We start from the raw sequence: 13,580 nt of genomic DNA on the forward strand, positions 1-13,580 counted from the left end.
TGGTCTTTTTGTAAGCCAACCATCCAGCCTCCGTCTGACTTCCGTTAAGTATTAAAACTTTGCACTTCCCACACTCAAAGACATGATACCATTGAACATAATCCAGGCAGAAATTACATTTCCCTCAAGACATATTTGGCAAAACAAATTAGTGGTAAATAAACATCATTTCTATTCCAAAAAACAAAAGTCCTCTGGAGAGTTTAAACTGTCAAACAATACATGCAGGGAAGTGTGCTAATTTGCAAATTGTGTTTTTTAGAAATTTACCAGTTAAGTGAACATTGACTCAACTCAACATCTCAGACTTCAAGTCTGAGGAGGAAGTCACTTCATTTATCAGTTCAGTTATCAACAGGTGGTAACACTGTCGCCTCACAGCTAGAAGGTCCCGGTTCAAATCCCACTGTGGGCGCTGGTGGCGTGTCCTCCACCATGCCTTCAGTGCCTGCTGCTCGAGGAAAAAGGGAGCCTTTCTGTGTGGAGTTTGCATGTTCTCCCCGTGCTCACCTGGGGTATCCTCCATAAAAACATGCAAGAAGATCACCATCTGACCTATGGTGACAACAGGAACTGGTCCCCGGGCGCCGCTGTCGGCTGGCAGCCCACCGCTCCTGGTCCGCCGCGGAGGAAGGACGGTCCAAGGATGGGTTAAAGGCGGAGAATAAATTTCACATATGCATGGCGTGTGCAGTTTCCCCTCCTAACTTTGCATTTTGTATGTAAAATGTGACTAATATGGGGATTTCTTCTGAAAGGATGTATTTTAGTTCACCTAATGATCAAATATTTGTTCATAAATTCTTGTGTGATGTTTTATAGTGTAGGAGACGGGGTTGTGAGCACACACAGATATATGTATGCAAACACACACATGGTCTGTCTGTTTGGCCTGTGGGCTCCGTCTGTTGAAGATATCCTGGCTGGTTGTTGAGGCCTGTGGTAGCAGGCAAGCAGCTGTAGCACATCAAGTCTCACATAAATGCATGCATGGCTCTCTCTCTCTCTCCACTATCTACTGTATGGAGTCCCGCTGCCAACCAGCCACCAGGGGATTATGGGGACTAGGTGTATGTGGAATATTAAGCACCCGGCACAACATGGCTTCCATTCTCGTGTATCGACTGAGACACACAGCACTGTGTGTAGTTCAGCAACACTCTGCTATTGTTCCAAGACGAGCCCATTTACTTGACTGATATTATTAATGACTGAACGTCTAGCGTAATTAGTTTATTATGCAAATTTGATGAGCAGTTTCTTCTCTGTGGAATTGATTTCATTCTGAAGTGACTCAAGAGAAAATGGCATATTATGTTTTAAATTCACAAGAGTACACATTCTACACCTAAACCAATCAGCTGTAATGCACTTAAATCATAAACTTGCCTCCAGAAGCTACTTGAGAGTGCTTTTAGCTTTCACAGAAGAAAAAAAATCCCAAATGAGCCACGCAGCTCTGTGGCATTAACGCAGTGGTCCATCTCTCCTGTTGTTCAGGTACCAGCTGAATAAGATTGTGGTGGATACAGAAGCCGGGCCTTATAGAAACCGGACCGTCCTGTTCCTCGGGTCAAGCAGAGGGACCATCCTCAAGTTTCTCATCATGCCAAACCAGGACAACACCGTCACCAACAGCAACATCTTCCTGGAGGAACTGGAGGGATTCAACCCTGATAAGTAAGACGCCAAAGCTGACAATAAGAGAATGGACATAAATTACAGCCCGTTAAACAAATAGTATGATTTTTAGCTACAGACAGCAGACGTTAGCTTAGCTTAGCACAGGGAACAGGGTGGAAGAGCTCGCCTAGCTCTGTCCAAAGGTAGCTAAATCCATCTACCAGCACCTCTAAAGCACATTAATTAACACATTATATCTAGCTTCATTAATCTGAAGGAAAACTGTAAAAACACCATGCTGGGGTTTTGCAGGAGGTTAAGTGCCAATTTTTTCAGTAACTACAGTCTTATCATCACTTTGAGGTTGTTACAGGATGTGTAAATTGGTGAGCTTTTGAGTTGCTGGTTTCTTTTAACCTTTGGACAGAGCCAGGCTAGAAGTTTCCTTGTTTATAGTCCCTATGCTAAGCTGTATGCTAAAACAGACATTTAATGTAGAGAGAGCGGTGTCTAACTTCTCATCTAACTCTCGGTAAGAAAACAAATATGTGTATTTCCCAAAATAACAGAACTATTTATGGCGCAAACCTGTAAGCTCAAGACATACAGCAGGGGAGGTAAAGAAAGGGTTAAATGACATCTGCGGTTGATGTATACGCAGCGAGGGGAGCTGGTGGTGAGATACGCCTAGAAAAAGAATTGCAAGAGGGAAAAAAAAAATGACATGTCCTCGAAACATGGCGTGTCCTGAATTATGCAGAAAACCTCACCTGTTCTTCGAGAGGCACACGTAATTGTGCTGGAGCTGAGACGGTGCAACCCCATGCAGAGAATACAAATAGGGCAAACAGAAAAGAAAAGGATTAGAAGCTAATATTCATTATCAGGAAATCTGAACATCATCTAATGAGGCTGAGACATACGGTAGACCAGCATTAGAGGAAAAACATCCGCAAATAATGAAATGATGATAAAATCACATTATCCTTAATCTTGACAAAAATGACATACTGTCAGGGGAAAATGACCCCTTATCATGAGCCTGAAGCTAAATTATATTTAATATCTGGATCTTGACAAAACACTGGAGTGGATCAGGCTTCTTGGCCTCTTCTAATTAGCATTTTACATGAGGCAGGCAGCTTCGAGGTTTCGCTGGATGCCCATCGCTACGTAATGAACACTGAGCACAATGCCTTTTCAGTCAGTTTTCGCTTTTGTTCTTTGTCGAGATGCAGTGTTCCACATGGTGGATGGCTGCAGGGTGGGGAGGGAGACGATTGTCACACAGATGCAGGCAGGTTCAGCTGGTGATTATCATTCACCAAGGCTAATTAGAGGCATTTTGAAAAGAGAGTACATGTTTCTAAACACCGGCTTTCTGACTTGGTAATTGTGCTGCCTGATATACAGTATATACCATTTTTTCTGCAATAAGGGGAAGCAAGCTAACCCTGGCTGGAAACACTTTCTCCTTGCAGTAGAAGCCAATCTACTTATACTGTTTCACTTCTTGCTTAGTAATAAAGTTCCAAACCCTTCCAACATACGCACACCAATTTGTGTCTCAGCTTATCTGCTCTGCTTTGGACTTGAACAAAATGAGGGATAGTGGTGGCAAGTGAAATGAGGGGACTGTGTGATGAATGAGCTGCTGCGGACTGGGCCCAGTGTGTGAGGGATAATTTGGTGTGCATGGTGAGCCCACCAGGAGGGCAGTGACAGTCCAGCCATCACAGCAGGCGTCCAGCTAATCAGGAGATAGAACGCAGCCACATGAGGTTTTTTTTTTTCCTTTTATGCTCCAGGCCAGGCCAACCCAAACCTCACCTTACGTGCACAGACAAAGGGATGCCTTGTGCCCCGTAATAAACCTCAGGGTACACAGAAGCGGGGTCACTAACACAATCGACTCTTAAGAAGTCAGCTCAGAGAGAAGTCACAGGTTCGTGATTGGCTGGTTGCCATAATGAACCAGCAAATGACCTCAAAGAAATGTAATCCTAATAGAGCCCTCCTTCTCCTCTTTTCTCCCCCGTCTGCTCTTGGTTCTGTTGGCCTTATTTTCTCTTCATGAGATATAATTTTCCTGCATTTGTTAGTTGTTTATTGTATTTTTTTTTTTTTTTGCTTTACTTAGCTCCCCCCTTCCTTTCCCCTCCCTGCTCTCCTTGATATTGGCTGTGAAGAATGACTCACAGCTTGGCCTTAGCAGAATGATAGATTCTTCTTAATGACTGTGGGTCCGCAGCAATGTTATTACCATAAACCATCCAGATACAACTGATGCATGGGTGCACATGTGCATAAAAAGGTATAAATCCACTGCACAGGGCCAGGTTGGTGCCAGCGATCGTAGCTCTAAGTGCCAATTAGAGGCGATTCAGCTGTCGGCTGCTGTTTTTTGATGGCCAGCCGACCTCTCGAACCTCTAAAATCAGCTCAGTGAATATTTGGATTGACATCATAACATCTGGCTACACGGATTGGCCTCTCATCGCTTTCACATTTGTTATGGCTTTTAGTTATTGAACTGTTTATGTTTGGTTGTGTTTCACATTGAGTCACGGGAAATGTTTGTTTCCTGCCGTAATGCTCACAATGAGGTCAGAGGTTTAATGTGCAGTCTCGGTCTGGTAATTGAAATTGCTTAATGTATTTTTGCTTTTTATGTGTGCCTGCCTGTTTGCATTACGTGTGTGCGTGCATGTGTGTTGCAGGTGTGCTGAAGACTCTGTGCAGGCCAGGCAGCTTTTGTCTCTGACTCTGGACCGGGCGAGCCACACTCTGCTCCTCGCTTTCCCCTCCTGTGTGGTCAGAGTACCGGTGGCACGATGCCAGCTCTACTCCCGATGCATGAAGTAAGTCCGCACCAAATACTGTACGTACAGGAACATAACAGGGCAGCGAGGCAGCTTAACAAGAAGCTAGGTGACCATTCAAGAACCATCTGGCCTTCACAAGTGTCCTTGAGCCAGACACTGTGAAGCCATGCCAGATCCTGAGTTGCTGCTGTGTAGCTGACCTGAATTTTCCTACAATAATAACCACACTACAACTTAATAATGGCTGTCACTGTGTCCTTGAGCAAAGTGATAATCTGGTAACTGCTGCATAACACAGAAATGAGTAAAAATGCAATAAAATATGCCAGTAAATTGGAAGAAAATCTAATAAAAGCTGTTAGTGTTGTACATGGCCGTTAAAAATAAGGCTCTATTATTGCCTTAGCCTACAGTTTTAACTTTATGTACCATTATTTTAATGCACAATAAAAAAAAAGCTATGTTTAGTGACAGGGGTGTACATAATATGGTTAATAAATGATAATAATACATGATAATGGCACTCATGAGACCACTAAGCGTGTAACAAATCCATATACAGTAATAGTCGAATAATATTAGCACATCACCAGTTGTGATTGGTTTCAGTATATAGGATATAATAACCAGTTCATGAGTTAATGTGATGTTATTCAGTTTAGCAGCTAATCTATAATTTTTTTAAAGGGAGATTTTCATCGCTACATCCAGTAGTTAAAAGATTATCAGGAGCTCTGGCGCGGGTGCTCATTTGGTTATTCTGGCAGCTCACCAGTGTGAATGTGTTCAACTTAATCTGAATGTGCAGCAGGGCATTTCGGAAAAAAGAGCGAGCACCCCGAGTCTCACTAATCCTCTATAATTAAACATAGAAATGCATATTTTCAAAGTAATGATATTTCACCTGCATGCACCCACACAAGCGCCAAAAAACAGACTCGCGCCCCCTCGCTGGCACACTTACAGAGTCTTGATGCCTGTGGCTGTGGCCCGTTAGCGTCCACTGACACACTAACACAAACCGCTACACACAGCAGCACATCAGGCGTGCAGTTTGTTCACTGAACCAGGTGAGTCACACAAGCGTGTAATCCAGAGCACATTAAGAAATGCTCACATGCGTTCTGAGGTGTGCGCTTGTGTGTTTAGATGAGAGAGTTAATGTTCTGTATGTGGGTATATGAAAGGTGTCTCAGTCACGCTTCGATGGCTTCAGGTCTGGGTTTTAATGTTTGAGGAGTGTCAGTCTTCATGGCTTTTTTCATTCAAATACATTCTTAATAATTCAGCATTCGACATCAAAGGGTCAGTCCTCCAATGCATACAATCAGAGATCGCCCTTTTAGCCTCATTTAACCCCACTCACACACCAAGCATTAAAAAGTCATGTTGTGCAGTTAAGCACTACTGAGCGAGTCCACGGTGCATTATTAAAGAACCATATCTGAGCTTTTACATATTATCGCTCAACAGCAACAAATCCAGTTCATCCAATTCAGGCTACTTGACATTACTTCCAACCATTTTTGAAAATACACCACAGGTTTTTGATTGATTGTCTGTCTTTTAGGTATAGAGTCATTTCCATTCATGACACTAGTGCAGTAAAAAAAAATAAATAAATAAAATAAAAAGATTAACTTACAGAGACATGAATTTGTCTTGAGATTGGTAATCCATCAGAGTGAACAGCTCGTTGGCATTTTTCTGAATTGCATATCATTGTGCAGCAGTGTCATTGTAGTTGAGCGCATTTCATTTCAAAAAACTCTCCTCGTTGCTGAAGTCAAGGACATTCTGACATCTAATATTTAAGAGATGGAGTTGAAATATATCTCATTCATGAGCCGTGTTGTCTGAAAATCAAATCCCTGGAGACAAACCACAAGCAGCGTGGACATAGTGAAGCAGCTGCTGGACGTTCTTACGGAAAAAAGGTCGCTGCTGAACAGATAGCTGTCAAATCCCAGAGTGTCTCAATTTCCTGGACCTAATTTGAGGGCAAATTATCTTAAATCCACTTATTAACTTTTTCCAGACATTTTAGTTACATCTCCATCTTCTGAAGACCATGAGACGCATCTGGAAAAAGCTCGTAATTCGACCTGTTTTTCTGTTCAGCCGCTGATTCCAAAGTTAAAAATTAACTTTCAGACTTAATTCTTAGAAGTGCTTTCGTGCACTAACAAGAAAGGTTTCGCAAACATCTGTCTCTGCCCTCAAATCCATTTTCCATCTTGAGTTGTTATAACTTTGACAGAGAAATATATCACAAAAAGCAGTAACTTTCAAGTCTTTTTGAAATGAATGGATATGAATTGTTCTCTGGAAAGTTGGAAGTAAATCTAAAAACTCACGTCACACTTTTGAAATTTTGTTGTCTATGGGCTAATATGCAAAAACCATCAGTATGAGGTATGATGAGATATGTAGTTCCTTGTATGAACCTAGTATGGTTTATGCTGTATAAGGTGAATTCGAAGTGACTCCCAGTAAAGTGAATGTTTGTGTCTCTGCAGGAACTGTATCGCCTCCAGGGACCCTTACTGTGGATGGACCAGAGGAAGCACCTGCTCTTTCCTCAGACCTGGGACCAGGTATGACACCTCTCCGTTCGTATACACATCACCATAACACACACACACTCACTGTCTGCACCATCATACAGGAAACAGTACCAGCCCTGCATCACCACACTGACACTCTGTCTGTCTGGTTTATTCTTTGTCTGTCCTCAAGTCCCTCTGAAGTTTTGCTGTTTTACCACCTTTCTCTGTTCGTTTAATCTTGTTTTCCCTTGATTTGATTTATTTCTGCTCGTATCAGTGCTCTCAAGGTTATTTTTTGTGACAGCACACCCAGTTGTCCCATGTATTATTTATCTTGTCTGGAAGTCCGTGGTTCTACCTGTGACTATTTGAGCTTCTCAGTAACATCTGTGCCCTTTAAATAGCCTGTCACACAGTCTGCTCTGTGTGCACTTATTGATTCAAGATGTCTGCTGCCACGATTAAACAATACCATGTTCATTACTTTGCTTGTTATCCAGTGTTGGCTTTGTAACACCCTGTAGGTGCAAAGTATTGTGTTCGTTTCTCTGTTGTGTAACACTGTCAACCAGACAGCGTCTTGCCTCTATGTGCGTATCTGCCTGGATGTCTTGGTGTGTGTGCATGTGCGAGTATGTGCGTTTGTGTGACCCCTCTATCCTCCTGCTACAGTAACAGGGCGGTCTGTCTTACCAGCCCACCTCCCGTCATAGCTGCCTCCCTCCAGTGAAATCAAATCTCTCCTTAGTCAGGCTGCTTATTGAGTTAGACCTTCAAAACACAGGTGTAGTGCCAGCAGAGCAGACAACATGGGCCTTAAAGACCACCTCAGGCTGCCTGCTTATACTGTTAAAGGCCTCTGTGTTGGTCCTGATTTGATTTACCAAGGGCAGTCAACTTGGCAATCGATTTTGCATTGAGTTACTGTGGATTTCCTCTTTGTGGACTAATGCAACCTCTCCTTGCAAACTGATGCCAGAGGAAAGCTCAGCCGTAATACAACATTAGACTGTAATTTGGGCGGTTTCTGATGAAAAGAACTTTTGTTGCGGTTGTTTCTTGGGCGGATTAATGGCTCTGTGTTCGGTTTTATTGTTGATTGGCCCATGGTCATTTTGTTCACTCCTGTTATTACACAAGGTGATACAAAGAAAAAAAATCCTCACCTTCTTTAGCTTCTGATCATCCATGACTTGAAGCTATTGATTCCAGCTGTTTAGCCATTGATTTTAGCTTATCATTTCAACAATTTATCACCCACTTTAAGCTAATAATTTCAATTTATTATCCATTGATTTTAGCTAATTTTATCCTCACTTTTATCTGACAATTCCAGCTGTTAATCCATTTATTCTATCTTGTCATTCCAGCTGTTAGCCAACTCAACAATTTAATCATTACTTAACGCTTATTGCCAAAGAGTCCTTTCAAATATTACAGCAATTTATCCATCACTTTCAGTAAATTGTGTGAACTGCATTTAAGCTGGCTATTTCAACCATTTAGCTAACTTTTTGACCTTCTCTGCTTCTTGCTTTCTAATTATTCACTTTCTCTTAATTGCACAAGTACAAGCACAAAGTTCCCATTTGTTACCCTTGGTTGGGAACCACTGCTGCAAACACTGTCCGCAGTACCTGACATGAATAAACATATGGTCTTTATCATTTTCTCTTTTATCATGAAGCCTTTAAATATAGAGCCAGTGCACCTGTGGGAATGAAAAACAGTGTTGAAAGAATAAAAAACATGCACACACGCACACACAGACGCACAGGCAACACTAATGTATACCAAGTAAATGGCACACCGTCCGTGAGGGGCAGCCAACTGAACACAAACCATTATTCTTTATTAAGATTAAGATGACAACCGCTGTAGGTTCACAATGCACTCGGAGTCATTTGTCACCGCGATTTCTCGGCATTAAAAGCACAGTCGTTGGCTGCGCTGCTGCCTGAGCCTTTAGCTAATTGCAGAACGCCAGCTTCTCTGTCACTTGTCCCGATTAGCTTTTTCAGCATCCCTGAGTAGTTTGTGCTCTGGTTCTTCAAAGGTTGTTCGTGGGCCAGATAGGGATCCAGTGTCTGTGGTTTTGACTCATCACCACAAAAGATCAAGTTGTCAAAGTAACATATATGAAAATCTGCACATATATATCAACCCCTCATAGCTCGGAAATGTGAAGAGCTTCTATCTTCTATAAGTAAAAAAGATATTTGCCAGTATTCAAAACAGGCTTCATACCCTGATGGCTTGCACTTGAAATAAGCTCTATTTTTCTCTAAATGTTCCTTAAATGATCACATAGCCTTGAATCAGTTCTTCTGAGCATCTCTGCTGCTGCTCGCTGATACAACGGATCCTTACTTAAACAAGTCTGAAGTGTTTGGTCACAAGTGTGAGTCAGTCAGTCTCGGGCAGTTCAAGTCTAGTTAATTCTGAAAATGCATCCCTGATATCTGATATTATCAAAGGCTTTATTTTAAAAATATGCAGCATTTAATAGTTTATTTAAGGAACAGTTCTGCAGTTTTTGGGCCCAGCCTTGTTCACAGCACACTTCTACTGCTAAAACCAAAGGTTGCGCAACACATCTGTGTGAATGAGACAGCTGATATCACATGTTAATTAGTGACCTTTTCGAGGTGCTGGGCGACAGATTCTTCTCTCTGGCCGGGGCCAGGCTAGCTGTTTACAGTCAGCATGCTAAACTAAGCTAACCATCTCTTGGCTGTAGCAGATTTATGGAGATAAGAGTGAGTGAGAGAGTATTGATCCTCTCATCTACCTCTCAGCAAGAACATCAAATCCGAAAATGTAAAAATATTCCTTTAAAACACTCTTTGGTCCAAAGATGTGAGGGTGGAACACAGTCTTTGCCAGCATGAATAGCTTCTAAGGCAGAAAATTACAATAATGTTAGTTAGACCTTATGGACGGGACTGATTCGTCAGTGCGTGTCTGCAGTTTCCCCACGTCAGATATCCAACATTGAAATCAGAGAGTAAACCTTGTGTGGGTTTATGTATAACTGATTGTAATATATACAAAATTAGGAGCTAATATTTATTCATCTAATCTGAATTAGTGTGTCCATATGTAATTTCTTCTTTTTTGCAGCTTTTTACGTAAGACGAGTTGTTGCACAGGCATGTTTTACTCCATTCACAGGCTTTTCCACTCACATTGTAAATGTCCTCTGTACTCAATGAAGCCTTATACATGTGCTCTCTCTCTCTCTCTCTCTCTCTCTCTCTCTCTCTCTCTCTCTCTCTCTCACACACACACACACACACACACACACTCACAAAGCCTGTTCTGTGCACGTTCAGTTTTCCCTGATATGAGCCGTAATTAAGAGCAGTTGTGTTTTTTTGCACCTGGCCCGTGTGCTGTTCTCATTTCCTCTCCTCACCTCATCATGTTATTGTCCTTTGAGTTTTCCATGCTCCCCTGTCACCTGAATGGGAAATGAGATTTAAAGCACAGGGATAAAGTTTTAGAAATGGCATATGTCGTCGTTTCTCAGGAATGAGAGAAGTTTTTTTACATGACAAGTTACTCTTTGTTTCAGGTGTGATTGGTTTTTCATAAAACTGATGATATAAAGTATTTTTTTCTTCAGATTTTCTTCAAACTAGTCAAGCTTCTCAGTCGACACGGAGCTCATATTTACACCACAAACATCTAAGAAGACAAGTATGCTGACCGAGAAGTATTTGCAGTTCAGTGCATTAATTAGCTTAATTAATGACCCTGCGGGCATGAGTGGTTATCTCTAAATTATAATGGTGATTATTGCAGGATATTAAGCAGCTCAAGGGCCTCCTGAGTTATTTTGCTGTTTTAATTGTTTTATTCTTACTTTCTCAACATAAAAACAAAGAATCCAACAGTCGATGTGGTAAAGGAGCTCGTAGAGATTTGTGCTCTCGTGCGCGTTGTCCTCTGCTGTAACACTGAGATAGTTTTCCTCTATCACAGTGGATCTGTGCTGTGTGTCAGTGGCTGAGTTGCTGTGCCTCTGTGTCTCCTGATTAATGAGTGTCTCTTCTCCTCTGCAGACTGCCGTTCGAGCAAGATGTTGAACAGGGAAACGTGGCCCACTTGGGCGACTGTGACGGTAAGAGGAGTGATTCTCAGTCTGTGTGTGTTTGCATGTGTTTGCCCACAAGCGGTAAAGCTAATAGCTCTCTTGTCTTTGCCCAGGTCCTTATATAACTCTCATACCTTCAGGGTAAACAGCAATACAGTAAGATAGAGGAAGAGCTTGGTAGTTTCAGTTTATACGGAGGAAATCCACAAATAAACACAGACACAAGTCCCAGTTCACCTCAGTGCTCTGTAGTTTCTCACTTCTCCCAAGAGTATCCACCGAGATCCAGCGCGAAGACGGTCTGCTAGTCTCAATTTGTCCCCGAGCTGGCAAGAAAATCCTCGTGTATGTTTCAGCTAACTTTGTTCTCCTCGCTGTTTACTCTGTCCTTGCTTGTATGCTATCTTTGCTTCGGTCTGGTAGGTTTTTGTTGCATATACATGTGGTTAATTATATTCAACTCCGGCTTGAATTCCCCTTGATGTTTCCATTTTTTCTCTCTCTCTCTCTCTCCATATCATTATGAAAATAGAAGTGGTACACAGCAAAGTGAAATCTCTATTCTAGATACACAGAGGTTTTGGATACTCCCATGACACCCCCTCTCTTTGATCTGAGCACTAATTCCAATGCGTGCAAATTAATCCTGTGCTTCTGAAAGTTCCCCGAGTTCATGTGCCGTGCTCCCCGAGAAAAGAACAGATAAATATTGCATAATCTGAACGCGCGTACAACTTTAATCCTGTTTCAGATGGGCGCTCTGTTTGATGCTGCTCTCTCACTTCAGGTCCTCTGACCGCCAAACCACGGGGGACGGCCTCTGTAACTGATGGCTGATGCTCACTCTATGCATGGCGAAGTTAAGCTAGTTATTTGTCTCCACTGAGCCCATGTGTTGCTGCTTATAGAGCATGTGGGGGACCTTACTTTAAGCTGCTGCTCCTTCCCCTAAAGACAAACCCGTGCTCTTCCAAAGGCTTCACTGTATTCAAAACAGATCATAAACCTGCTTCTGATTCCTAAAAAATTAGTTTTTGTGAAATAACATAAAGTAGATGAGAATTCAGAGAAATGTCTTCTCCACGAGGGAACTCCACTTCTGCAAATGCACACTGTTGTGCAGGAAGCTTGTAATTAAAAGTGCAACTTCTATGATCATTACTCCACTCCTGTATTACACCAGTGGGTGAGAGATGAACATAATTATTTTTGCTGTGCTAATAGAGTGTTTTACAAGCTCTAGTCTCAAATCCTCCTCTTATACTTGTTATATCTTGACCTCTGGTGCGTCTCAGGGTCACAGCGTGTAAAGACACGATGCTGAGGGTGTAGAACGCTTTTCCAGTCTCTTCACCCCGTAAATCATCGCAGCACTTTTCCCTGATCCCTTTCTATGCGCGCCGCTTTGTTCAAAAGCGCCTGCCAACTAGATAAATGTGTGTCATGCTATGTTTTAGCCCTTCCCTCATGGGATCATAAGACACCTTTACAACAGCAGAGAAGAGATTCCAGCTGTTTTGGCCACAAATCATCCCGAGTGATCCGTGCTGATATAAGGTTTTCTGAACGGCCGTAACTTCAATGAATAACCACCCAGTTTGAATATCTTACATTCAGGCAACTGTTTCAGGTCATCGTAAGCATTTCACATCCGTCAGCTCATTTGTACTTTTTATGTCACTAAACAAAAGATTCCAATACAAAGGATGTGAAAAAAAACTAATTGATTCTCATTTTGTATTCCCCGAGATCACACGCTGGACAAATTCAATTTTCTTTTCCCAAAGCAGCATAATGACCCATTTCTGTACCAAGAGGCATTGTACCAGCTCTTATTTGACCACAAACAGTAATAGTTTTTCTTAAGTATCTCAAATAAATCACAGAAAAGCCATTTTCAGTATTACTTTTACTTTCACGGTAAGTATGCAACTTTGGTTTACATTGCTTTTTTCCTTGTCATATTTACCCATTTGTAAAACATAAGAGATACAAAAATCAGTCATCTACTCTTTGGGCCAAGCTCCAAAACTCCCACATTTCCCATAATGCAACCTGACAGTGCCTTTCTTCAGACTTGACAAAGCTCCTTCCAGAGCAACAGAAGACTGTTTTGCAAGCTGTGTAGTCTTTTCCGTGACGGCTACACTGACTTAGACATGTAAAATCTGCGGAGCGCTCCTTTAAACTGGCCGTAAATATGAGGCAGAATATCAATTTTCAGATTTGTACCCATCAAATGATGTCAGTCACACGGAGATGAAAGTGTGCCATGCCCTGACGGCTGCTCCTCTTGGACCGCTGTCAGATAGAGAAGTGCCGTTCTGCTCTCTTTCTCTGCCTTTGAGGAATATCTGAGCTCGGAGGCATGTTTGCTCCCGTCATGAAATATGCCCCAGCTGAACTCTGTTGACAGAGGTGAGCTCTGTTGTCGCTAGATGAACGAGAGCTGCCGGGTCGGCACGGCGGCGGCGTGAGGCGGCA

The 13,580-nt window shown here is 42.2% G+C and overlaps 1 protein-coding gene across 1 annotated transcript in view; it reads left to right on the plus strand.

Annotated features, from left to right (window-relative positions):
• sema6bb (sema domain, transmembrane domain (TM), and cytoplasmic domain, (semaphorin) 6Bb) overlaps positions 1-13,580 on the plus strand; it is a 117,919-nt gene that overhangs the window by 86,552 nt on the left and 17,787 nt on the right. Inside the window, exons 13-16 of the mRNA XM_070960315.1 lie at positions 1,501-1,680; positions 4,344-4,484; positions 6,968-7,045; positions 11,065-11,123. Of these exons, the coding sequence (XP_070816416.1) occupies positions 1,501-1,680; positions 4,344-4,484; positions 6,968-7,045; positions 11,065-11,123 (458 nt within the window). The remainder of the gene's footprint in view (positions 1-1,500; positions 1,681-4,343; positions 4,485-6,967; positions 7,046-11,064; positions 11,124-13,580) is intronic.

This window comes from Chaetodon trifascialis, chromosome 4 (genome assembly GCF_039877785.1).
Source record: "Chaetodon trifascialis isolate fChaTrf1 chromosome 4, fChaTrf1.hap1, whole genome shotgun sequence".
Lineage (NCBI taxonomy): Eukaryota > Metazoa > Chordata > Actinopteri > Chaetodontiformes > Chaetodontidae > Chaetodon > Chaetodon trifascialis.